The sequence below is a fragment of the Anopheles merus genome, chromosome 3L (assembly GCF_017562075.2).
Source record: "Anopheles merus strain MAF chromosome 3L, AmerM5.1, whole genome shotgun sequence".
In the NCBI taxonomy this organism is placed as follows: domain Eukaryota; kingdom Metazoa; phylum Arthropoda; class Insecta; order Diptera; family Culicidae; genus Anopheles; species Anopheles merus.
In genome coordinates, this window is record NC_054085.1 from 14773288 (window position 1) to 14800713 (window position 27426).

The 27426-nt window shown below is 44.3% G+C and overlaps 2 protein-coding genes and 1 long non-coding RNA gene across 6 annotated transcripts in view; 2 read left to right on the top strand and 1 right to left on the bottom strand.

The window, feature by feature from the left end:
- Positions 1 to 15128, top strand: part of LOC121600661 (kielin/chordin-like protein) — a 156495-nt gene extending 141367 nt beyond the window's left edge. For 3 of the 4 annotated variants that reach the window (XM_041929482.1, XM_041929480.1, XM_041929481.1), the window contains exon 3: positions 13482 to 15128. In XM_041929482.1, coding sequence (XP_041785416.1) covers positions 13482 to 14584 — 1103 coding nt within the window. In that variant the 3' untranslated portion in view covers positions 14585 to 15128. Of the gene's footprint in view, positions 1 to 1069; positions 1272 to 13481 lie in introns of those variants that run through there. The other variant, XM_041929478.1, reaches the window with a different exon arrangement.
- The window catches only part of LOC121600663, a 128572-nt gene extending 101805 nt beyond the window's left edge, over positions 1 to 26767 (bottom strand). The window contains exons 1-3 of the long non-coding RNA XR_006005859.1: positions 26345 to 26767; positions 26162 to 26284; positions 25830 to 26069 (exon numbers count right to left, since the gene is read on the bottom strand). This is a non-coding gene — a long non-coding RNA (uncharacterized LOC121600663). The remainder of the gene's footprint in view (positions 1 to 25829; positions 26070 to 26161; positions 26285 to 26344) is intronic.
- Positions 2084 to 2959, top strand: LOC121600662 (peritrophin-1-like). The gene has a single exon (XM_041929489.1). It carries the CDS (start codon positions 2124 to 2126, stop codon positions 2394 to 2396), a length of 273 nt encoding a protein of 90 aa, XP_041785423.1. The 5' UTR covers positions 2084 to 2123; the 3' UTR covers positions 2397 to 2959.
- Positions 26768 to 27426: the final 659 nt, after the last annotated feature.

The window sequence follows — 27426 nt, forward strand, 5'->3', positions numbered from 1 at the left end:
CAGCAACTCATTTGGATCGTTTATCTTGCTGCATACATTCGGGGCGTCGTCGGACTCTTTATTCTGCACACACACACATAGTCAAAATCGATTGCATTTAAATTATCCCTCCACAACGCTCAACCTTCGATGTAACGAAAATGTAACTGCTAGGGAGTAATATTTTATTTCCCCTTTTATCTGGCTTGCAACGCCAAAGTGATACGCTTGTGAATGCATTCATTGCTCCGAACCAGTAACAAAAGCGACGAGAAATCGTTCTGAAAATCGGAAAAGCATTCTTAAACCAACAAAGCGAATACCTTTCCCCCCCATTTTAACCCCAAACGAATGCAACTGTTTATCCTTTTTTGTCATCTGTGCACCGCAGCACCGATAACAAACCCCTACCTACCAAGCATAATCCCACTACCTGGTCGTCTGATGTGTCGTTTTATCATTTTCCACAACGGGTTAGTGTACGCCCGAACAGTGAAAGCGCACAGAGCAACAACGCCACCACGCACCAAGCAATTGTTTCGTCGTCACAATGGTGCATCGCAATCTGGGCCAGCAGATGGGAAATATTCTCAGTAACTCTTAACTGTGCACCAAACCGCCATAAGGAAAGCTCATCCTGTCGGGCTTCCGAGTGCAGTATGGTGCCTCCTTGATGTGGGGATGGTGCCGCAGGGCTGCATTTGTAAGTCAACTGCAACACGCCGTGTTAGCACACACAGGAGAAAGACAAACAAAATCGGGAAAAAGCGGGGTTAGCGCATGCATTCGTGCTGCATCCGTCGTCGCCGTGTCGTAAGCTTCACCCAAGCAGCTGTACCAGTTTCAATTGAGAGCACAATTTCCCACGAGCGTGTGTACCTGGCTGGGGAGAAGGGGATGCTACTGCCTTGTTGCACACCGCGAAGAAAAGCGTCATAAATGGAGCGTAAAATGTGGCAGCTTGTCTTGCGATGTTTCCACTTGAGCTAACGAAGAAGAAGCGTGGTACCTGTGGTGGGTTCGTATGGGTGCAGCGAGATGGAACGAGGTTGTTGCAATATTTTTGTTCGTAAATCAATTGGAAATTGTGAGCAGCACTCCAACAATGCAGAAAAATATTCCAATTTCTTCTAAATTCCTATCGTTTTCAATGTATTCTAGCTTTCCGAGAGACGACGCAACATGTCCCTTCTTCCATCAAAAACCCACTCCAACGAATCAATATTTAATCTGCATTCTCCATACCTGCAGATTGATCCATCCAGCTCAACGACAGCAAAGGAAGAACAACCGTGAGCAATATTTATGGAATAACTTAGCCGTACCGGCGCTCACAAGGGCTCACAGGCAGTGTTTAGCGACAGACAGAGACTGCGTGTGTTTGGGCGCAAAAGTTGCGCAGGACAAAACTTTGCCCTTTACTTGGAAATGAAACGATACCAGCTGAAAAGCTGCAACAGTTTTCTCGAAAAAGTGGCAACAAAAACTCGACTGAAAAGTAGCACCAGCATCGTGCTATCCTTCCCGAAAGTAACTCATCCGTGTTGAAACATTTCCTATCCGTCTTGACTTTGGCCTCCCCTCACCGGATGCCTTATCTTGCACTGCCGTCTTGCCGGAACTTAAGTCTTAATCTAAACACCGCCCGGAAGTGACGCCGAGTGCCTTTCCATCGTTTTTTTTTTTTTTTTTGCTTTTAAAGTTTAATTATTCTCCAGACGGAGACTCTCGCTGCCGTTCCTGTCAGCCATCAGCGAGCTTTGCTGTGTTTTCTAAAGCTTCTTAACAGTTTCTTCCTATTTGTGATTCCCACTAGATGTTTTGCTGAGGGGCTACTGCTTGAGCAAGATAATGAACTTGTTGCATTGGATGCAACAACCCCAAAACAGGGATGAGTGTGTGTACGCGAGAGTCTCATTACACATATTGTGAAACTCAACACTGGATGTATCATCTTCAGAAGCTTCCATTCACCCAGCTGAATCACATCCCGGCCGTTATCAATCGCCTCTTCGCACTGAATTGTTCAACCAGATATCTTATCAAATTGGAATGATGGTTGATTACCAAAAATACCCATTCAAATCACGACCGCAGACAATTCTCCCCAGAGCTCGCGTTAGTTTCATCCCAAACCTCTCACTATGAAGTTCCCCTTAGTGATCGCGTGTGTGGGTTTGCTGGTGCTGTCCGTCAGCGTACATTCTGCCCAGGCCCAGCAGGAACTGGACTGCAACGATCCAAACAACGTCGGCATCTTTCTGCCCCACCCGACCGACTGCAAGAAGTATCTGAACTGCTGGCAGGGTCTGCTGATCGAAGGTAGCTGCCCGCTGGGACTTTACTTTGACCTGGAGCGGCAAGTTTGTGAAGCCGAAGCCCGAGTACGGTGTAAAATGAGCGTCAGCGCCCCGTAGACACTGACAACGGGGAAGTGAACGCGTGGAACTCTCGGGTACGGTGGCCTCGTTGGTGGACAGTTTAACGGACGGAGAACAGTGGACCCCCTGCTGCTGCAGTACGCCATCATGTTCGGGAGTTTCCAATTCAAAAACCCGTGACACCTCTCAAGCTCAGGGCACACACGCACCTCCATTTTGCAAGAAGTCCGGCAGAAGAATTCATCAATGAAGCGCGTACCCTGTGTTAGCCCTTATTTGTGTCACGCGTCGCGGGTGGTACAAACTCATAATAAACGATCCTTTACGCACGAATACGAATGCCGCTAGTTAATGGCTGGACGTGCACCCTCGTCACAAACACCCGGTGTGGTCACGCGCGTCAAACGAATCAAAGTGTGTCTGCGTGTGTGTGTGACCCTTTATGTCTACTTCTTCCCTACATCCACATCTGACTGTTGCCCCTTTGGTACCCGATTTAATCGATCGCTTTTTGTTCGCTGTGTGCCGCCCGCTTTGAAAAACGCCGACCACCCTCTCCTCGGCTTGAAGGTCGTCAATAAAGAATGTTAATAATTTAATTTACTACTGTAGCCTGTACCCGGGTGCCCTTTCCTTTCCTATACGTGTTTACGTCACTGTGATGTAAAGATGGCCTTTGCATACCGAAATGGATGACACCACGGAGGGAACGGTAACGAATTGTAATTACCCAACCTTCCATCACACCTACGAATTGAGTTTTAATTGAGAAATTTCACGCTAAAAAAAAGCAAATGACGGAGATTAACGTGTGTCAGCAACATTATTTCCCCCTGCAGTACCTCTTTGGGAACTAGCTTAAGCTCATTAAGGAACAATCATTACCCCATTTAGCACAGCCATCTCGTTCTACTCTACCACCGAAAAGAAGTGCATCGCTGTTACGGTAATGGACTAGAAATAAAAAGACGAAAAATTAAACCATTTTCCATTACCGCTTATCGCGCGCTAGCATTAAAAGCAAAGAACCACTAAAAACGGAGAAAAACCACGCTTAGCGGCTGGGAAAGAATTAAACTGGGCTGGGTTGAGCGACCCCTAATTAAACGATTCCCAGCCATTCCCAGAAACCAGAGCGGGTACGAGCTCGAAAGAAAAGTTCGCTCTTCCCGACTAATCCTTGCTTTTGAATTTAATTGATCTTTGATGTAACCATTATCCAATTCCCAATGGCCAGCAGCAGCAGCAGCAACAGCGGGAGGAGCAGCTCTACTAGGTAGTCAATCGTTTCAAACCCCGAGAGAAAAAGGGTTTGATGAAGGGATCGATCCCACAGCAATCCGACCGACAATCGGTATCAGTACAGTACACACACCCAGCGTGCAGAATCCCCCCCAGTCATTAAAAGCCACTCATTGGGTGTTGGCTTTTCTTTTGCCCCGTATCGGTTCGATCTTCAAGATCTATTGGCTTTTGTTTGAGGAAGAGATACTGGTACAGGACGGAACAGACAGACAGACAGACAGACCACAGCAAACAATCACCACTCATGCTTTTGACACGGGCTCTTTATATCCACTCAATCGCAAGACGAACTACTCCCTCAGGGGAGCAATTCGTTTTGGCTCCGACGGAACCAAGGGGCCAAGCCACTGCTAAAGCAAATTAATCAGCAAAGCCAAAGATCCGAATCAAATATTGGCCAATGTGTCAATGTCATCCGCAACCCGCAAACGACACGAGACGCAGGGACCATATCCATTTCTTGTCCCGGGACGGGAACTATTTGCGGCAAATTGATGTTTCCATACTCTCGCACACACACACAGCTCCGGGGCTCCATTCATCTTAGGAACGTCTTCTTTCTTCGGGATGTTACCGCAGTTCCTTGGAGGCTTTTGGTCCCTTAAATGAAGTGCAGGAAAGATGAGCGAATCAAACACACGCAAACCACCCAACATAGGGATAACAAGGGGGAAGGAATTGGTTGCTTTAGGCGGGAAGATGGAAGCAATGAAATGACAATATCGTTTGCGGTCTTTGCCAACGATTAGACCAGCCATTGACAGACCTGCCCATGTATGTTCTAGTGATGCCGGGACGCACTTCAAACACACAAACATCCACCCCACACCAGATTGATCGTTGAAGGGCGTGGAACTAAGGATGAGTCAGTGGATAAGAGCTGTAGCCACACCGAACGGCACTTGAAAAAAACATGCATAGTTTTCCCCGAGCCGAGCCGAGGACCAATGTCTCATCGCATCGGAATGACAACCATCTCCAGTCATGTTTACACCGATTGGGGGTGAAGAAAATGTAGCACAATCCTCTGACGAATTCCAAGTGAATCACACTCTTTTGGCTAAAAAATGCTGCTAACTGCCGGAAAGAATGTTTATAGGACATTCAAATTCTTGCTCACGTTTCCTGCCGTTTCCCCATTCACAGTTCGCAGGAATCAAAACAAGACGAGTTTCTTTACAAATACAACGCCGCAATTTTCCCACAGCACAAACACTGATGATTAGTCAGAACCAGCTGCCATTAAGTCGGATAAGGCCGTGGTGTGTTAGAAAGAACAAATAAACACACCCGCTGCCGCTGCTTGCGATTAGTGGAAATTCGCTCAATGAATCACGCGATAAGATGGTCGCTTGTGTGTTCGTTTTTTTATGTCCTATTGATGGGTCAAAGAGAGCTGCGTAGGTTTTTATGGTTAATTCTCCGAACACAAAAGAAACACCTTTTTTCCTAAAAAAAACTCATCGATCTATTTTCCATTATCGATTTTTGCTCCCTGTTTTCCTTCCTACTCTTTTTAAGGGACCTCAAATGAACAGCAAAAAACGAACACATAGAATCCCGCCTTCATTCTTTTACACTCATGAATGAATCGCCCCCGTTGATCCAGCTCACCCAAACGCCCAACGCCCTCTGTCTCACGCATTAAGCGAACAGCAACAACAACAACCCAAAAAAAGCATTAAACTTATCCCCCCGTTTTCGTATTCTTCCTGCTACTCCGGTCCCTCGGTCCACCACGCCGCCGGAGATGATTAATTGGCTCTATTTTTAGCGCACGCATTTAAACGAAATCTGTCTTTCGTCTGCCAGATCTCGCACTGCCAATCTGTTGCAGTTTCTTCTGGTTTTTTTTTTGTGTTGTTTTCTGTTCCATTTTGCTTGTCCCGCATGATTGTCGTAACGATTTTTTTGTGAGTGTGTGTGTGGCTGCTTGGACTACAACCACCACCGGGAAGCTTCAAGTTCCGTCAATTTGTCGATTAATCATTCTGCTAAATTTCATTGCGCGAGGTTTTCTTTTTGTGTTTTTATTTTCATTTTCCTTACTCTTCTCGCTTGATTCTCGTAGCATACCCGCTGGAGGGGAAAATAAACACCTCATCCACACGATCGTTTGATTGTTGGAGCTGTTGTGTGTCTTGCTTACTTTCAATGTGAGGTGATACATCAAACCAGCATCCTCGAGAGCGGCATTCATAACGAGCCTCCGAAGCCTTCCAACAACTCACCCACACTCCGTAATCGATAGCACAGCTATGTGACGAACCTGTCAAAGTGCGTCCTCCACAATTCAACCGTGCCAAAGTACATCCCACCAGGAGCGTGTCCAAATTCAGCCCGGTGGAAAATGGTACATGGCAGGAAGGAGAAGAAAGAAAAACTCCATCACGATAAATTAAAATCGCACTCTATGAAATGGAAACGTCAAAATGGTTTCGGCATTCGGTGCTCTCTCGTGCAAATAACACCACACACCGACACAGACGAAGCATGCAAATGGTACGCGGCGTACCAAAAACACACGGCGCGGATGGGCTGCGCTTAAAAAGGATACGACAGGGAGGCAGTGACATACACCGCCGACACTGACGACACCTTGGTGGACACCCAACAAAAAGTGTCACCTTTCCACACCGGCTGGCAGCGGAAAAATTAAGCGAAGCATAACTCATCCGAAAGCGCTCGCGATACGTGTGATGATGATCGGAAAATGCCAACCTGGCTCGCGTTAAGCGACAGCACACGAAGCCGGAAAATGAGTTCCTCAGCCGGTGCATGAATATTGCACGCAACCCCAAATCGGGCGCCATCCGGTGAAGCTCGTCGGAAGAGGGAGGTTTTACCTTTCCTTTCTCTTTTTGTGTGTTTTTGGGCCACGCAAGCAGAAAGAACGCTTTTATTGTGACGCGGTGCCGAAAAAGCGATGTATTCCAAAATGTTCCACCCTTCATATCCACAAACACACACACACACACACACACACACACACACACCACACACACACACACACACACACACACACACACACACACACACACACACACACACACACACACACACACACACACACACACACACACACACACACACACACACTCGGGCTGTGTTCCTCAGCCCGCCTCAATAATGACGACCCGAAAGGGAAATGATAAATAATTTATGGCGACAGAGCAGGCCACGCGGTGACAGGGCGGCACCGTACAAGCCTTTTGGATTGAGTGAACCGGCGAAGAATGTTCTCGGAAGGGATGCTAGAGAGAAAGTTCATCGCCATGGCCCGGTGTCTGTGACAAGGTTGAAAGGACCTCTAGAAGCAACGAGAGTTCGTTTACACTTACGATGCAAAAGGTGGAAAGTTTTACCCAAACACACACACGCCCACACACACACACACACACACAACGAAAGCAACTTTTTGCATGACTTTGCTAACGCCTTTAATTCGTTTTGTTAGACCACGAGCAGCCCTGCGTGAAAGTTCGGTGTATGCTGCTAATCAAAAATGGCATTCCAGAGGGGTTTCCTCCCCCTTTTTTTTGCTGTTTTGTTGTTCAGCGATCAACTCCAACACCTTTCCCATTAATGTCACTGAACAAAACCGCGCGAACAGCAGGTGTTGCCCGCGCGCAAGAAACAACTCTAATCAAATATGGTTTCATCATGAGTGGCTTCTCTTCTCGTTGTGTCTGTTGGGTTTCTCAGAACTGTGCCAGACAGCATTCAAGTAAGGGGAAGCGCTGGGTGGATCCACCAAGCCGAGTGTGTTGAGTTTTTGGCAGCGCAAAACTTTAAAGTGCGCTCCAATAAACGCACCGTTCCCTCACAATATGAACTAGACCTTAACCTATTTTAGCTGTGTTTATCGCTCTCTGATAGGCGTTACGACCTACCTCTCCGACCACGGTGACGGTGACTACGCACGCCCCTCTCCGATACACAAAGCTAATGCTTCTCTTCCTCCGCCAACACAACTGAACTCACTCAATGCCCCCGCGCTCTAGAAGGTCAATACAGTGGGTGCGTGCGTTATCTAATTTATGGCCGGTTAGCGTTTCCGTAATGTACTGAGATCCGCTGCTTTCCCCCCGAGGGCAGGATTGCTTGGACCTGCGGGCTAAGCGCGTATAAAAATCAAACCTTATGGACCGATAAATTAAGGCGTTTGCTTAAGATTAACATTAACATTAACCAAGTTGGCCGTTCTTTGCTGCCGTGTACGTGGTTGTAGTGTCCGGTTAGTGTTAGTTTATTTGCACGCGTCCGTTAAATGGTCGAAGTAGAGCATGGAAATGGCATTATAAATTTGGACGCAAATTTGTGAGTGTCGATAGTGACTTAAACCAGATAAAGAAGAAAAAAACATAAATTAAACATAGTTCGGACCTTTTAATGTTCTTGTTTGTTGAGCCATATGTTTTCTTTTCGCAGAAAAGAAGGCTACAGGCATTATTGAGATCACTAAGAGTTCAACTAAAGGGTTTTTATGAGCCTTTTGAATACGAAATTCAATGTTCTAACACATCTCAGAGTAACAAAACGAAACACATCAAAACTCTGTTCGGATAGAAAACAGAAATTTCATTATTAAATTATACGTTTTGATAGGTTTTTCTGCGAAACAGCGAATACGCGTGGGACACTCATGGTATCGTCATTCATTTCGTTGATTAATTCTGTTGCAACACACAGTTGAAACAGTGCTTTGCCCACACAAAAATGACACATTCTTTCCCTCGAAACGATGAAAAGTATAACACACTCACAAAACAACGTATTGCTGCGATGAACAAAGAAAACCCAAATCCTTTCCCCCTGTTTCCAACCTAAACTAAACGAATCTACTTCTAATCTGGTCAATTTGCTCGCCTGGCTTTGCAGCCAAACGCACAAAATGTCCGATCAATCGAGCGATCGCCGTGCTCAGTGTGTGATACAATTTGTGTGCCACGGACGAAAGGATTCACCCGAACAAAAAAAGCTCTCATGCTTTTACCCCATGTGAGGTCAAGTGCTTCAACCACTTCAACCACCCCAAAAAAGGACTCGGGCGCTGGGGACGGGTGGTTGAAGGTTTCGTCGAGAGCTTTTATATTTTTATGGGCCACATTTTGGAAGGCCGGCTGCCAGCTGCAAAATAAGGGTTGACATTTTCATGAGCTATGAGGTCGGGTTGCCCCATCACCTCGCTGTCTCTTCCCACCGGGTTCCTTTTCCCTTCCTGTCAGTGCGCGTTCTCTGTAATTTGTTGCTTTCGGGTCCAAATCGGGGACGATGGAGAGAGAGAGAGAGAGAGGGAGCGAATGGTGGCCAGGCAGTTTGGCATTTTCGGTGCGGAAAATTTATTGCCAGACATGATGGATGACTGACGGGGTCAGTGTGCGCGTCCATTCGAATGAAATTTAGGGATATTTTTTCACTCACTCGCGTCGAAAGGGGGATGGGGCCCGGGAAGGCGACCGAAACACGATGTTTGGCCCACACGGGTCCGCTGCTACTGGGCAATCGAAACGAATAAAATTTATTTATTTCTTTATTCTTTTTGCTGTGAGCCTTTTTTTGTCTGCCCCTCCTGTGTTTCTCCTTCGGCAAGGGGCTCCGGGACATTTATGCTGACATGGATCAGCATGGATTGGCACGGAGGCCTGCAATCATCGTTGCGTAAATTTTCACCAACAGCCGACAGGCAAAACAACAGCAGAACAGAAAAAAAAACAAATCGAACAATATGCTGCTGCCGGCACCCCTATTTTCCCTCACCCGTTGACGACACCCTATCGATCCGACCACCGACCGAGTGACCGACCCGCGGACAGCGAATGTGATGTGATCAATAAAGCATACCGGTGAGCCCAGTGGTGTATGAAAAATCGATTCCCCCGTACACAACCACAACTGCAGCAGGCTGGAAAATGGAAAACAGCCCCATTGTGCCGGAAAAATTATGCTAACACGATTGGTTCATTTAAAATTCATCTCGCAGTGGCCACAGGGAGGGTCAATAGTTTGCGGCGCAAGCTTCTACACCAAAACAGAACAAGAGCACGGTTTGTGTTTTGTTTCCGTAACGCTGTGGGTGATTTTGATGAAAAGCATAAAACAATGACTGACAATTCGTAAAATCCGTTATAGTCCTTCATTCACGGAAATACAGAAAATCCATTAATTTCGAAATGCTTCCGCAAATCCTCAACTTGTCTCATTTAATTCCCATAAATTAAACGAAACTACCATTAGCAACAACAAGGCTCGTAAAGCTCCCCCTTTAAGACAGATCTTCTGTACTCATGCCACTCTTCCAGAACATAAAATGCACATCCACTGTCCACAGGCCTTGTGGGGCAGCAAACTGTCAAATCGACCGTGTACCATCCACGGCAGAAACGCGTCAAAACACACCGACCATTCGCGTGTCGCACGCACACGTACTTTTATGTGTGATCGAGCATAAGATAAGCCTATTATACAGCCTCGCGCACCAAACTAACAATCGAAACATTACGCTTCACGCTCGATACGCGAGAGCGTATTTGAACGCAATAAAAAAAGACAAACCCACACGCACGCACCGGCGGGACGAGATACCCGAGGCAGCACACACAACAACAACAACAACAGCAAAAAAACAGAGCACCAGCACTAAAACGCTCACAACTCTATCTATTAGAAGTGACACACAATACGCGCGCTCGTTCACTTTAGTTCACAGATTCGGATTTTTTGTTTTTTTTGCTGCTTTTGCACGCTCTTTAGCTAATGGAAACGGTTTGCCGGTTGGGGCGAAGTTTGAGCTTCTTTTTTCCGTTCTGTCCAACCTGTCCGTCTTTTATACGGTGTAGCACACACCGTTCGGTGCCACGGACAGAAACCCCAACTTAATCGACTTTTTATCTTATCAAGCACCATTTAATAGTGCTGCCCGCTTTTGACCGGCCCAGCATGGGTTGAGGGGAGGGGGGAGGGAAGGAGTGCCTATAAAACAGGAAGGGGCAATGGGGATTCGATTTTAATGGAAACCATGTTGTCGTCGTTTGCCACTCACCCGGGCCGCTACAGGCTGATACGGTAAAGGAGTTACCCATGGCTGGACACACGCAGCTTATGCTTTTAGAGGGAGAGAGAGATGCTCTTTGCAAAATATATAACACATTGAGCGCTATTTCAGTTCCACTTAATACTGTTTGTGGCAATCAAATAACACACACGCACGTTGGCTTTTGGGTCGATCTCGGAAGAACCAGCCGGGAATTAGGTATTGTTTTTGGAAGCTTGCAAGCCAACTCCGAATACCTTATCGTTAATGCACCTGGGAAATCATTGGCTCGAAATTGGATACGAAATTTCCTCAGGCCCAGGCGCTGGCAGATTAGGGCGATTAGGGATTATCATTGGAGAATGCATTCGACGCATGCCGGAATGTAACATTAAATAAGATAATTGATTTATCTTAAACAAAGTAGGCGCAGTGCTCATAATTAAAATCGCTCAATGTGTTCAAGAAACATCCCCAAAGTGTATAAAAGCACAAACTTCTGCTTGATTATGGACAGCATCAAAGGCTATATGTCCTAACTATGACCTTCTTGTAGTGCGGTCCCGTGGTACAGTCGTCAACTCGAACGACTCAATAACATGCCCGTCACGAGTTCAAGCCCAGAATGGACCGCCTCCCATTCTAATCTAGATATGAAAAAAAAAATATTGAAAAAATAAATAGAAGACCTCCTAATCTGTCACTAATGGATTGTTTGAATCCAATCACTATATATTATGAAGAAAACTAGGACTAAACATGCCTAAACTGTGCAATACAATGAATTAATTATTTACTAACCCATCTTACCACCTTACCCTGTGTCCATCAAGCCAACTATGTCCTTGTGGACGGCTTAAAAGGTCTATGCGGACTGTAGAGCCTGGCTCAATGCGTATAAGAACTAGTTCGTGTGTAGAGCTATATCACTTATTAGACTTTCTTTAAACTCTAGAACTCTTGAACGATTTAATCAACTGTTAGTGGGCTTGAAGTCTCCATTGCAATTGAGACAAACAAATTCCTTCCGAGAGATGATGCAAAGAATGCAAATCTAAATCAGTCACCACATGCACAATAACAAGTAGCTTTAAGTTTAATGCTTAAATACATTGATTAATATCGAAACTACAATAAAGAATAACATTCATTCGTGATAAAAAAGTGAGTGCCAGTGACACTCACTAATTTAGACTAAACTAGAATATTTAAGGACTCACAGACTGCTAAACTCGCAACCCAAATCACAGCTGTCATTTTCACATATCACTTGATTAATCCAATCCATTTTGCGAAAAAAAAACCGTAAAAAACCTTCCCCTGAGAGCCATTTAGTGGTGCAAATTTAATGAAACCAACCCACTGAAAGCTTCATCATAAACCAACCCTCCAACCCTCGATCGAAACCCGGTAACAAGCCGTATCCCACACTCGCTTAAACTACTCGCAATCAATCGATCGAACGCCGCCTGATGTGCATCGGTTTGATGAATTTCCCTTGCGATATTGCGCAAAGCAGATCCAGCACAAGTGTGATTCGTTGTGCAGCAGAAGTTTGTCACTATCATTCTTCCATTTGCATTCACACTGCCTCTCCACCAAAACCGACCCCCAACCGCCGGGCACAGTAAGCGACCAGAAATTGAATTAATTCTAGCTCAGCTGCCACCAACTGCCTCGAGCGGGGACGACACACCATCGGCACCAGCTGGTGAATTCCCTAATGAGGAAAACGGCGTTACCAGAAGCACACAGAGCACCAACCAAAAAAATAAGAGAGATAAATCTACACACACACACATCCTCCAATTGTTTGCTATTGCTTCCCTTTCTGCCAAAAGCTGAATGATTTTGATTTTCCGTTCCACCGAGTGTGCTACGATATGTGAATCCCTGTTCTGTCCCAACAACAAAAAAGGAGCCAAAACCGAAGTGTGAATAATGTCGTTCTCCCGGTTGAAATCGAGCTGAAGGGAACGCATTTGAATGCTTGGATGGGTGGCACCCGGTTCCCTCTCTACCTCTCTCTCTCCTACCCCTCCTATCTCTATTCCTCACAAACAATGGCAACAGATGAGTTGCAATGAGCCGGAAAATGAATTCATCCGCTCCGTCTGGTTGCCTTCCGGCGTGAGCGGTTTGCGGTGGGCGAGAGCGCCAGCCGCCCGAGATGAGCAATGGTGCCAATAATAGGCTGACGCCGGTCGCGCGGTGATGGTTTCCAATCTATCTCTTTTCCCTTCGATTGCACTATCACACACTATTCTGCCACAACGATGGCGATGTTTGTGACTATCAATTTTCGTTACAAAAAAACACTCACACACAATTCGATCGATACTATCTGGGTTGGATTTTTGTACTTCCCCTGATAGCCAATTGGAATTTGATACGAAAATGGTAGCTCTTTCCTATTTCCCTTCTTTTGGATTGATATTCACACGCGTGTTTTTCATGCGAATGCGAATGTCCCAGGTTGGTGCAGCACTCTCGTGAGGTTTCTCGCTTAATGTGGCTCAATTGCATCGTTGCTCGAGTTAATTGATTTCATGAAGCATGAGGGTCTAACCGAACAAGCATAATCCAACACGACTACGTCACACTGGATTGATTCCACAGAGAGCTAAATGGGAAATGTTGAATTTATGTCCGATTCTACGTGATTATGAAGTCCTTCTCGGCATTCTAACAAACGATTGATGTTCACATTTCCAGCCACGCAATAATGACGTGCATTTATAGTTGCCTTTATCCTCTCTCTCTCTCTCCCTCTCCACACACAGATCTCGCAACGCGTTGCCAAAGCGTGCAGTGTCCGACGAGCTGCCCACCGGACAGCTACCTGCAGAGCCCGCTCGATCTCGGTTACGCCGACGAGTACGATGAGTCCGACTCGAATGAGCGCGAAAAGCGCGCGATCGCCATGAACACCAATGCGCACGGGCCGATCAAGATCATCCCGAGTGCGCTGCAGTTCCCGTACGCCAACAGTGTCCAGCGACTCCATCGGCATCTGGCCAAGCGAGACACGATCGAAACGCCCTTCGCCGCCCAAACCGACTACGCCGAGCTGCAGCAACTCTGCTGCCCACGGTGCACCTGTCTGCCCTGCCCGGAGCAACCGGTCTGTCCGCCCGACACCAAACCACTGATCGTGGACCAGCAGGAACCCCAGCACGGACAGCCGGGCAACTGCTGCCCGGCCGTACACTGTCAGCCCGAACCGGTCATGTGCTTCTCGAGCACGCATCGCACCTCCTTCCCGGCCAATGCCACCTGGCAGGAGGATGCGTGCACCGTTTGCCGGTGCGAGGCCGGTGAGCCCAAGTGTCAGACTTCGCTCTGCAAACCACTGAACTGCGAGCACAAGCTGGTGCTGCCGAACGTGTGCTGCCCGGTGTGCGATCCGGCCAAGTCCATCTTCTGCGAGGAGCACAACTGTGCGATCTGGTGCAAGTACGGGTACGAACGGCGCGCCGATGGCTGTGCGCTGTGCAAGTGTCTCACGTCGCCGCTGCCTGCAACGCCGATCGAGGTCGCGAGTACTACCGCCAGGACGAGCCAGGACGAGCCGAGCCGCACGGTCGACGGTCACGCTGGGGACGCTTTGCAGGACGGCAAACAGGAAACGGCGGACCGGACGGATGGTTGGTTCAATGATTTGCGCATTGTGTTGCTGCTGCTCGGTGCCGTGCTGCTGCTGCTCGTGATCGTTACCCTGCTCTATCGGCAGGTCACCATCGAGAGCGTGAAGAAGTGGCTCAAGCTGCTGTTCCGCTGCAACCAGCTGCCGCAGCGCAAAACGGCCTACAACCGGGTGTCCAGTACGGCGCCACCGATCGCGCCTACTCCTGCTCCGACCGCGAATGACAGCAGTATGGCCTAAAGTAAAGTTTTGTTTTGTTTTATTTTTTGACAGATAGGCAGCATATTGCTCCTTTTTCCTTTTCCCATTCGATTGAGTTTCGAGATTTAGTTATGTAACTTTTAATTTTCTTCTTTGTTCGAATTTTTGTTCGACCTACAAAAGGTCACTCTAACTGTCACTTTGTGCTTCAGTATCGTTCTACGAAACGAAACGATTGATTGATGAGAGAGAGTTATGATTCACTTTAATCTACATGTTTCTACATCAAGAATGGTGCGCCTTTGAAGGCTCACCATTTCTTCTATTTAATATTATTTCTACCTTTCAATCGACACGTTCTGTTCTGTCCGTGATCAGTGACCTGTGATCCTGATCGCACAAGAGTACAGAAAAAGATTTAAACACTAAATAATCTACCAACCATAATTTGTGATAGTAATTAAAGTATGAGAAAAACGTAAAATTGATACAAATGAAAGCAAGCAAAAACAAAACGCAAAAAAAAAGCTAAACGAAAGTATCGGAAAAGCCAACGAGCAAACGAGCAATGAGATGTGCAAACGAAAAGAAGAAGAAAAAGAAAAAAGAAGAGGAAGAAGAAAAGGAGGCATAAGAAGAAGAAGAAGAAGAAGAAGAAGAAGAAGAAGAAGAAGAAGAAGAAGAAGAAGAAGAAGAAGAAGAAGAAGAAGAAGAAGAAGAAGAAGAAGAAGAAGAAGAAGAAGAAGAAGAAGAATAAGAAGAAGAAGAATATGAAGAAAAAGAAAAAGCAAACTACAAACTATATACAACAATGCAAACAGAGCTAATCCACACAAAAAATGGGATGAGTTTGATCTCTACCGAAACTAGTTAAGAAGACGGATTGGCTGATTGGAGATAGCGAAAGCGTTATGTTTGACGATGATAATGATATTTCAAGTGAAAAAAAGGAAAAAAACGCGCGAAAGGCTGCGCACCGTTAGGCGTGTTGTCGCTGTCAGGCGCGTGAAGTTGTGTTAATCTTAATACTATACAAAACGTAAAACAAATACGTATATGCTTACGTTAAATATGCTCTTAGAGGTTTAATTCTATATATTTATTTACATACTGCATACTGAATTGGAAAAGCGAACCCTCCCTCCTTCCCGCGACACGAGTAAACGAACCCTGAGGAGTTGATGCGACAAAACAAAAAAAGCAAAGTAGTATGGCAGTTAGAAAGGCGAGGCTCCCGATAGTAATGATAGTGTTGCAAATGATAATGTTTTTATTTTTCTTGTACTGCATAAAAACTATAATCGAACGATTGAGACGAATTTTGTGATGAACGTGTTTTTGTTCTTTCTTTCGCCATTTTGATGCTTGTGTTAAGCTTCCGAAATCCGAATTTGACGTGTTTCTTCATGCCATTGTCTGCTGAACAAGGTACGAGTGGGGATTTTTCGGTGAAATCACTATCATTATTTTAAGATAATGGCAACAATAAAAGATGCCAGCTGCTTTTGTTTTTTGCTACACTTAGTATTGTTTTTCTTTATTAGAAAGAAAAGCGTACGAAGAGTTTAATTTTGTCTTTCAAATACACTTTACACTTCAGTTGCAAATTATGGAAAAAAACTGAAGAAAAATTAAAGGTGTACAGTACAGTTTCGTACTTGTGACTGCTGGACAACTGGGACGATCGGCTTCCGTTCTGAAGGAGGCAAATGAATCGTCACAGAGCAGCGTACGATGTAAAGTCGTTACAATTTCAAGCATAATTGTATAGACATAAAGGAAAATGCATGAGAAAAAGAGAGCGAGCAGAAAAGTGACAGGTGACAGTGTAATATATTGCGGTCATTTAGAACGTACACATACACACACACAACAAGAATGAGAAAGAAAGATTAATCAATGTTTTGCTAAAATGATATGATAAAAACACAAACAATCGATGCTTCCAACAAAAAAAAAAAACAGAAAACAAAGCGCAACAGTACCATTGAGCTGAAAATCGATCGTAAATTATAATACAGAAACACAAAAATCAATAGAAACATTGAAGAAAAGTATAGCAAAAAACCAGGAACCAGACGATCGTAAGTGAGTGTAAGAAACATACGACAAAAAACAGTGCAAAAGTTCCTGCAGACCACACAGCTACACACTAAAGCGCATTCTAAATGTTCTAACATTTCGACCATCCCGTTTTAAGCTAAGGGGTTTTAAGACAAGCTTTCCCAAAACTATGCACAAACATACATACACACACACACATACTATCCTGTCACTGCATATCACTTCACACGCTAGGCAGATCATTTATCAAAAAATCACCCATACTGTCGACATACAAAAACGACAAACAGATGAGATGCTCCTCATCGTCGCGGAACAGTTTGTGTAGGTAGTATCGAAAAAATGGGAAACAATTTATCTAACACATATATCTAACCCGAAAACACACATGCATACTTGCTACCTTAATGTTGTCGCTTGTGCTTTATTACTCTGCATATCCCTTTCTGCACACGCACTCACAGCAGACTCGCCTCACAGGCCCGTATTAATCAACCGTACGCATCGAACACTTCGCTACACTTTGCTTAGAAACAACCAAAAAATCATCAAACTGCATCAACGACCATATTTTCACCCCATTCCTCACATACTGTACATGTATTGGTACGCAAACTGCAGTTAAAAAAACTGCATTTACCACACACATACAAAAACAGATGAAAAGGTAGTGGAGAATGTGGAGCTGTACAGAAGATAGAGAAAGTTGATTGCAATAAAATCCCTTCAAGCTGCTTACATTATTTACTATCATTTTAGATAACAAAACAACAAAAGGATTTGGTTCCTTACTTTCCATCATATTCCCTCAAATTAGTAGGCTCAGTATTCTATTAAAACACACTTTAAAATACAGCTTATAATTATCAATTATCACATATTATCCCACCTTTGTTTTTAAACTTGTATTATCACTTTACAATTTCCCATCACCATATAATTTCAAACGCTCTTACTTGAACGATAAATGTGCATCGTTTTCCCCCCAAAAGAAACCACCCCGCAAAGCCCCCCAAATACAAAGAGATAACATACAGTATAACACAACGCTCGACATGTATGTATAAATACAACAGCAAATGCTTCAGGCTTCATGTGTCAAGGCAAGAGAGAGAGAGAGAGAGAGAGAGAGAGAGAGAGACGTTAAAATCCTTTTGTCAGTAAAAGGAGACCGTTTAATAAAGAAACGCTATCAAATATATAACAAAACAAATACAACAGACAGAAGAAAAAACAACAAAAAGAAAACAAATCAAACCAATCGCTAGTGATGCTTTTCCAGATCAAACATCCTGCGCAAGCAGAAACGGGGGTTGATGATATAGACAAATTGGGGTTGGGATGGGAAAACCAACCCGAACGATAGGAGAGAACAATTCACTATTAAAAAAAAAACAATGCGATGACAGATGATGATTATATTATTGTGAATAGTTATCGAGCGAAGCGGGAAGGAGGGAAGCAAGAAGGGAGGTTAAGTAATTTGTAAAAAGGAATACAATATACAGCTAGAAACGTAAGAAATATATAAGCATACGAATTCGGATGAAACCTAAGTAACGAAAACCGTCAACCGCTTGTGTTATTGTGCTTATTGCTAAGGAGAGAGTAGATTTGTTTGAAAGAAACGAGATTGGAAATATTTCAAGGGGTAAATATCGTGCAAAATTTTCACCTTTCCACCTTTTTTCCTTAATTGGGTTGACCAACATGGGTACACAGCAATCAATTAGCGTAAAACGGGGAGAGCTCTGTAAACTTTACGCCCCGAAGAAATTGAGCGTACTTTGCAAGGGGTGCTGCTCCGTTGCTGTTACGCGCTTGTTAGACCGGTTATGCCACAACAACGGGCAAGTTACAGCATCCTCTCCTAGCAACAATCAAACCTGACCCCCCCTTATGTTCAGAGATTGAGTGGTTGAGCGCTTGACTAATAACTTCCAAATTGAACGGGAGCACACCACCTTCATCAAGCACAGGGTTGAAGTGCTACAACGATGCAAAACTTTCCGAGCAACTGCGCGTTTCTTCACTAAATAATAATGCCCTTCAAGCAGAAATTTCCACAAAAAGTTTGCTTCTCTGACCGTAACTACACACCCACAGGAAAGCGCTTTTTTAGACAAAAACGGACAATCAATACTCTTTCGGCGAACTTACCTAATAGGGCGCGTTTGTTGCAAAAGTCGTAAGAGCCAATTAATAATTTACAGGATGAAGTTGGCGCTCGTATTGTTGTTATTGTGTTACCCAATAGTACTATTTAACGTGGCTCATTCAATAAATTCCGCTTTGTTAGGGTGTTATTATGTATTACTATTAAATGCCAATTTTTATGGCGAAAGTTTGCGTAAGCAATTGAAAAGCTTTTGGCTCGAATGGCATTCAGACGAATCCGTTATGATGATTGAGTTCTGTTTTAATGCATCATTTCTGCATCATGCTTGTGTCAGTGAACCAAAAATATGCATAATTCTAAAATCAACACTACTAATTTCATATGAAAATCGTTTCATCAAGTAAATTTACTCGCTAAAACACAATCAACATGCAAACGAAACGCCTATCGCTGTGAAAATAATTCCAAAACTCATCTCCAACGCTTCCTCCGCCCTTTAAACTCGTCCCAAAAAGCGTTCCAAAAGTCACCAGCAACACCCAACATGCATCCGTGTCAATTAATTAGGAAAAGAATATAACGCACACGCGCGTCGATCAAATTATTCGGGCTACCGTAATCAATAATCAGCACCACGGCCACAGAGGCCAGGACGCCCCCAAAAGGCGTTGTTGATTTTATGTTGTTCAACCCACCCGACCGGTCCCGGTCCCCCTTGCAATGCCGAAGCGCGTTGGCCAACGCATCGATACCAGCAGTGTGTGATTCGATTGTTTCTAGCCGCATAATTCGAGTGCACATTGTTCAGTGACGCGTACCGAGCGGCGGTCGGCGTGAACAACAGGCACCATCCAACCAATATTTATACCCCTTGGTTCAAATTTTAGCGCCACATGGTGGCCGCCCTTCCGAGTTTCGATGGTAACGCTAATGCAATAGTTTTCGATGCAGGTACATTCCCTCGTCCCCCCATACGAACTGCCTCCACAATCACCTCTCGGTAACGGTGGAAAATTATCAAAACGACGCGTAATGTACACAGCACAACCGCACGGAGGGGGAGCATAGGACAACAACAAGTCAATGTACACTTTTGGGACGAAAAGGTGAAAATTCAATCACACCTTTGCCAATAAGGATAGCGATGTTGAAAAAGCACATCCACCGCGCGCTGTTGGATGGAGGATGGCTATCCTCAGACGACAAACAAAACGGTGATTGCTGTCGACCATAAATGTGCAAATTATTGGGTGCGTGTGTGAAAATGTTTGCCCATCAGGGGGGGAGGGGGTTTAAAATATCGCAAATAGAAACAATCCAGCTTGTGTAACCATTCCCCATTCCGTTTGATTTTAAAGAGTACAGTGTCATTTGTGATTTGTTAATTATGACAATTGAGTTTGACGCTTCGATGGAGGATCTACATACACTGTGTATTGAGGGGCAATTTTCCATTTCCATTTGATGTGTGGGCCAACTGTAAATGGATGGTTTATCTGTTGCTGGGCATTTTAAAAAATACCCCTTTTATTACAATTCTAATTACAGGACACTACAGACACAATACTAATTAGCATTAATGGCAGAGCTTTTCACACCTTGACTATCGGCTGGTGTTACGATAACTGCCCATTGATTTGAATAATCCGGGTATTCGAATAATCCGCTGTAAACCTTTTCAATACTATTATTAGTATTACAAGGTTTATTTAATCAGCTTTGCAGCGAAGGTTTGTGCTTGTGCGGGTGGACCTTATTAGCAGATAGATGTGGAAATTGCGATTATTTACTGCTTAATCGAATTATGACTACAAACAATGGGGCCCTTTCCGATTTAAGTTCATAGGCTGATATTTCAGCCTGTCAGCTGTTTGCATTGTATATCAGTTTTCGAGCAGCTATCTAAGTGTGTATAATATACAGGTGGGCTTATCCCATGGTGTATGAATTTTAAAAAGCTGATTTTTAAAGCTTCTATTTCTGAATGAAGATTTTAAGAGTGTTTTGTGTATTCGTCAAGCCTCCAGAAAGCTTGCTTGAAGAAAAGTTTTCACCCATCCTGTCAAAAAATGATATTCAAATTTGGTTTTAAAAAAACATACTATGAGACCACCTGGACTACACACACTTTGATTCTAGATTCCACCTTCTTCTTCTTCTTTTTGGCACACCAACCGCTGCCGGTCATGGCCTGCTTGTACCCACTAGTGAATTGGGCTTGGCTTTCAGTGACTTATTGTTACCATAGCAGGATAGTCAGTCCTACGTATGAGGACACGGTCTATTCGGGACTTGAAGCCATGACGGGCATGTTGTTAAGTCGTACGAGTTGACGGTTGTACCACCAGACCGGCCCTTCCATCAGATTCCATCACCTGATCTGTTTAATGAACCTAGGGTTAAATGAAAACACCACATTGTTTTGCCATTTTTCGAGCAGGTACTCGAATCTAATTCTAGCTTTGAGGCTAGACTAATCTAGACTGAAAATTGCAGGCTAATTTTTATATGTGGTTTTGTATGGAGTGTTGACATAATTTCTAACCTCAAACTGTCAAACTCCTTACAAAAAAGCTGACTAGAATCTTGAAGGGCCCCAGTATTGGATTTTGTGTAGAGTTGATCAAGCTAACATAAGCTACAATCATTTTTAAATTGTTTTTTTTTTTGTGTTTTTTAATTTTTTATTTTTTTTGTTTGATTCAATATTACACAATTCTGCATTTCCCTTTATCATACTACGTGTTGTGAGCTAACCTGGCCCGGACTCATTCACGGCGGTAACTCACGGATGACAGTAAATGGTCATCCGTCGATGTATGCGTGTGAGCCAACACCAGGTATAACGAAGAAGTTGAATATACGTTATATTAGTAACGCGTGACTTTTATTCGACCACCCCCGTGATCGAAAGAACATAAAACTACAAACTCACTGTTATTTAGTGATGAAATTGAAAAATTATAAGAAAAGTGTTTACAACCTTTATTTATTTTAAATTTCAATAAGAATAAATTAAAAGATCAATCTACCTTTGTACCTTGTACCAAACCAAAATGCTCTTAATGAGAAAAGAAACACTGATTTCCGGCTCAGTTTTCAATGTGAACCGCATCATCCAAAATATTCAAACCATATTTCAACAACTGTCATTATTTGTGACAGCTGCGCTATTGAAAAAACCCTGACGCGATTGTTAAATAATGCTGTTCGCATTAGAAACTGACCCGGAAAAACAGTGTAAGTAATTTCTACTTTATTTAACACGAAAAACAAATGCATTCTACACATCAATAACCACAGAAAAGACCACAAACGAATGATTCAAAATATGTGCATAAGAACAAAAAGCAAATTATAAATGTTCAAATACACGCTTTTCGTACATCATATAGGAAATTGAAATTCGCTAATATTTTTTTCGTCTCGTTTTGTTTAATTTAAAGCGTGCAATTGTCTTTATCTTTTTATTTATATCACAACTAAAGTAAAACCAGGACAAGGCTCATTTATTTCATTCAAAATCATACCCAAACAAGATGGAATATTTGCAGAAACATCATTCAGGTGTTCATTTCGGCAAAGTTATCGCTCAGCATTCGAACTGTTCATATGGCAATTCAAATAAAAATATAACATTTCCAAAAAGTCGTCACAGCTTCTCGTACTTGTAACACGAACAAAGGAAAATTTATCCTTGGAAAATCCATCATACGACCCATCAACAACGCAACACATCAATTCCAGCCCCATCTTTACAAAGTATTGGTACACTATCTCAATAAACCCTGTCAGTTCCTCCCCCCCCCCCCTCCCCCCTGCAGGATCAGGCGTCAACTGCATTCCAGACCGTCAATCGCACGCAAAAAAAAGCACGAATGAATTTACAAACGAAAGCATCATGTTGATCCACCGTAAGCTAACCGAGTTGTGACGCGCCTACACTACATCCACAGAGGTTCAGCAGCAGCAGCACGCGCGCACATACGCATCACTTCCGCTTCGGCAAAACTGGGTGTTTAAGCCCCATTTTCGCACGACATCACGGCCAATCGAAATTCCGACCCGTGGGTTGATCCGGGGGCCAAATTCCGCTGCAGAAAAAGGGTATCATCTTGCAATACATGACATGAGATACGCCGGTCCGAGGTTGCTGTGCCCGGACAGCGCACAATAGCAATTGTTAGGCTGCAACCGATACGTGAGCGTTCTCTTCCTCTTTTTCTGCCATGTCACTGTCACTGCCATCTTTACCCTCAGATGCGTCTGGCACGGGTGAATGCGGCTGGAGCTTCTGCCGGGCGGCACACGTACGCACGCCCGATGCATTCCCAAATGAGTTTTTCTGCTCCGCTCGCTGCCCCGGTGATAGGAAGGCGCGGAGTTGAAATGCTTCCACCTGTGAGGTCGAAAATGCAGCACGCAATACGAGTACGGTGCACTGCCGATGAGCTATTGTGCAAATTTCAATTCATTGCTCCGCTGAGATTACAAGCACGCGAACAAGGTAAACCGATACCTGGAAAACGGATGAGCCCGGAGGTTGATTTGAATGCGATGTTGTCCTATCCGGCGGGTGTGCCCGCGTTTGTCGCCGGAAAGCTCTTGGAGATGGACTCGCTCTCTGTAAAGGCGACCCGAAAACCGAAGAAACGACTCCGCACCGAAGGGAATAGATCGGAAGTGTACAGAAATTTACATTGTCGAATTTCATTGTCATGGAAGGTAAGGAACGGTTTGTATGTGTGTGAGTGTGTATTCGGGCGGGATGAGGATGAAGGTAATGATGCTGGTTTTACACCCCATCCTCAAAGTCCCAAATCGATTTGTCCAAGCGTGCAGAAGTACTACAACAGTGCCAGCCGTAATTTATGGCACACCGAAGGAACACACCCCGAAGGTACGATGAAGTAAATGGAGAATTGTAAAATGTGGTAATAAATTTGGAGAATTGTAATCTGCCACAAAGCAGAGGTGGAGTATAGCAGGCAGGTGGGAAATAGAAATTATAAATCGACCAACAAAGTGGTTGTAATAGAGAGATGATGAGTGAAAGTAAGTTAGATTTTTCACAGCCAGAATAGTCATTGCATCGAGTTCCTGTACCTACATCATTACTCAATCACTTCTTTCAAGCAAAAGGAAAAGGGTTACCCCATTGTATAATCTGAAACAAATATTGACACTGTCAAACAACCATAGGAACCATATGTTGCTTGTGTCCACAGACTCATTAAATGCGTCTCCGTTCGAAGTGCTGCACTGTGCCCCGAGGATATGCTGTACGTCGTCCTTCGGAAAGTGCCGTCTACCATACGTGCCATCTGCAGAACGCATTGCAACGATGCAGTGTACGCTGTACAGCAGTGTTGGTTCCTTTGGCAAGGACAATTTCATTTTTCGGTAGGTTTTTCACGTACCGTTTCCGCACACGGTTCCCAGGGTATGCGTAACGTTGCCCGTAACGCATTCCATTGCAAACGGTTGTTGACCCAGGTGGATTAAGGCATTCGTAGTTTCTCACGTACTGCCATGTGTGTGTGTCAGTGGTGCAACGATACAATTCGAGCTATTCCTTTCCCAGTTAATCAAATTTTGCGAAATCGAAACAGATGTGAACGGTATCTGGCTGGGCTTGGAATTGCCAATTGCCTTAAGGATACATGATACATTAGCTTCTGTGAATGCACTACTAAAAGTATACTTTTAACGTAACTAAAACGAATAATTTATTCAACAAAGTTTCATTCTTCATCAAACGACCTCTCTCTGTGTCTCTCTTTAAGGCTTTGCGCTACACCAACTTCAAATCAAAGTGATTAGATGATGTAGATGTAAAGTTTTACAAATCCAAAGCAAATATTGATCCCTCGGTACTCACCTCGGGCACCAACGAGGCTAACCCAACGTTAAGGCGCGTGCCGCCCTTAAGCTTCTCTGGGAATCTCAAACCAAACATAAGATATACAGCGAGGAAGAACCGATAGAACTTATAGCCTATCAAGACTCGGAATCAATTATGCACAAACCAATCAAAAGTACGAAGCAGTCAGCAGCCCGTAATCCAATAATTGGATGAGAAATTGATTGATTTTCCTGAACTCTGGGCACTAGAGTTCTCCACATTGTGTGTGTGTGTGTGTTTGTATTATGATGATGATGATGATGATGATGATGATGATGATGATGTGTGTCCGAGATAGTCCTTTCTTATGGATTAAAAAATCATCTCCATGCTAAGGAGAAGATCATCAGAAACCACTTCCGGCTCGCATTTGCTTGCGAGCAGAAGATGAGGTAGATCATAAAGCACAAGGAACGAACCCGCGCTTTGAAGAACCCGCGCCTCCTTGCTCATTATTTCAAGATCATACTAATGTGCTTCCCTCTCCTTACTAGCTAACGAGTCCAGCTAGGCTTCGTCTTGCTAAGCGTATTGCTTAAATAAATAAGATCCACACCATCTTAGGCACAATCTCATCTTAAAACCACATCGTTTTATCCTACCCCCCAAAACTCCGTTAGACTCACATTCGCTCGAAGACAATTACCGGCCGAAAGCACGAGGTATTCTTGGTGCATAAAGTTTGAATAGATGAAACGGAGTTCCCTTCTTACGCCCTGTTTCATATATGTCCATCGGTATGGCGGTAGGATTTCAAAGATAGAACTGAAACCCCGGATTTCACACTCTTGCTAGAAAGGGAAGGGGACCATTCAGCACGTTCATGCCAAAGAAAACTCACCCAGCTCGGCCCGGTTTGTAGGCTGCTAGCCAGGAGCGTCGATTAGAATTGATAAATTATAAATCAATTGCAAAGAGAAAGCGCTCGAAAGCGAAGGACACTGCCCTGCACATCTCGTTGGGCGAGCAACCAGTGCAGTGCAGATGCAGGTTCAGTTGAGGCCCAGGCCGTCGTAAAAGTGGCTCCCCAGTGTGTGGGCTGCTCCCGAGGCTGCCTGACTAATTTACACTTCGGTTCACAAGGGCTCGGCGTCTGTGGCACCGTGTGATCAAGAAGCGTGCGTCTTCCCTCGTGCGTCTAGCGTGAGTTAATTCTCTATCTCTCCCGAGTGCCATTAATTAAAATTTACCCTTACCTGGGATGGGGCGGGGGCAGCTTCCGGCTGCGGTAAACGCTCTCTGCAGCAGCATTAAAGTTCCACATCTGCGCCAGCGTCATCCAAGTCGGCTGCTGCTGCTGCTGCTGCTGCATCAAAATTTAGCGTTAATTTATCTTGGGACCGAGACGGCGCATCGGAAGCGTTGTCTTCCTGCCAGGTGTGAGGATGAGCTTTAAAATGTGTCCGTATTACGTCAGATGTCGCCTCACCTGCCCGCTAGTATTGAAGCGAGCGAGTCATGTTAAGCTCCATATAAAAAAGCTAAAATAAAGGTAGATAATTGGAAAAAGTAACATTTCATTACTTACACTGCGCCCTTCCGGAACTCGAACAGATGAAAACAGAAACAAGCTGACTTTTCCCTTCCATCTGACCTACTTCTCACTGTCCTGAGACCTTTTTTTTGTTTTGTTTTCCACCTCCTTGCACCGCTATAAATCAAAAGAAATCGGTAATGACAGCTCAACGTCAACGGCTCGGCAAGCACGGACCCGCTCACAACCCTGTCAAAACCGCCTCCTTCCAATGTGAACTTTGTTTTGCCAACGGATTACTTTGTTGCGCTTTTCATCCTTTCCTTTCCCGGTGCCACGCCGAAAGGACTTCACTGCCGATCGGGGTTGAAGTTTTGCTCCAACCGTGTGCAAGTAAAATCCAACAGACCAACCGTTGTATCCACCTATTTCGTGCTCCTTTTTTTCAGTAAACTCACTTTTATACTCTTTGGGAGTGAGAGAGAGAGAGACAGACAGACGAACAGAGCGAGTGCTCAAGCACACTCGAGCGGCCAGAAGTGTGGCGCAACATTTTTATATTAGTTTTATTACTGCCTTCCCTTGTTTGATCCACTAGTGGCAATCAATTGCACTTGCTTCGGTGCGGTGAAAAACCCCACCTCGTTGTTTGTTCGTTCATGGTGGTGTTGGTGGGTCTGGTGCTGCTTCACACTGTACTGTACTGTCAAGTTGACCAAACCATCCGACGGTTGCAACAGTATAAGCAGGCGGTGGCTCTTCCACCACGGACAAACAGTGGTTGGAATTTAATAATGTTTAGATTTACAGGGTTTCCCACGATTTATTGGTCAGTTCCCATGATTTTTTGGTGCGTTCCCACGATTTTTTGGTCGTATCCCATAGATTTTTGGTTCGTTCCCATAATTTATTGGTATTTTCCGATTGGATATCAATACAATTGGACCAACAATTCTGGGAAACGACCAAAAAATCGTGGGAACGCACCAAAAAAATATGGGAACCCACCAAAAAATGATGGGAACCAACCAATAAATCGTGGGAAACCCTGTATAGCAAGAGTATGGCACCAGACGACAGAAGATGAATCTGAATTCTTGAAGTAACAACCGAAAAAAAAACAGAAATACACACACACACAAGTGGACGAGCAAATCCTACGTGACAGTTGGATGCAGATTTTCATTTCACAGGTCGGTTTATTATTTTATATTTTAATAAATAATATAAAACATGCTTATGAAAATAAAAACATGCCTATGAAAATCCCTTTACTTGCTTATAAATGTTGATTTATTCATACTTTTATAAAAACTGTC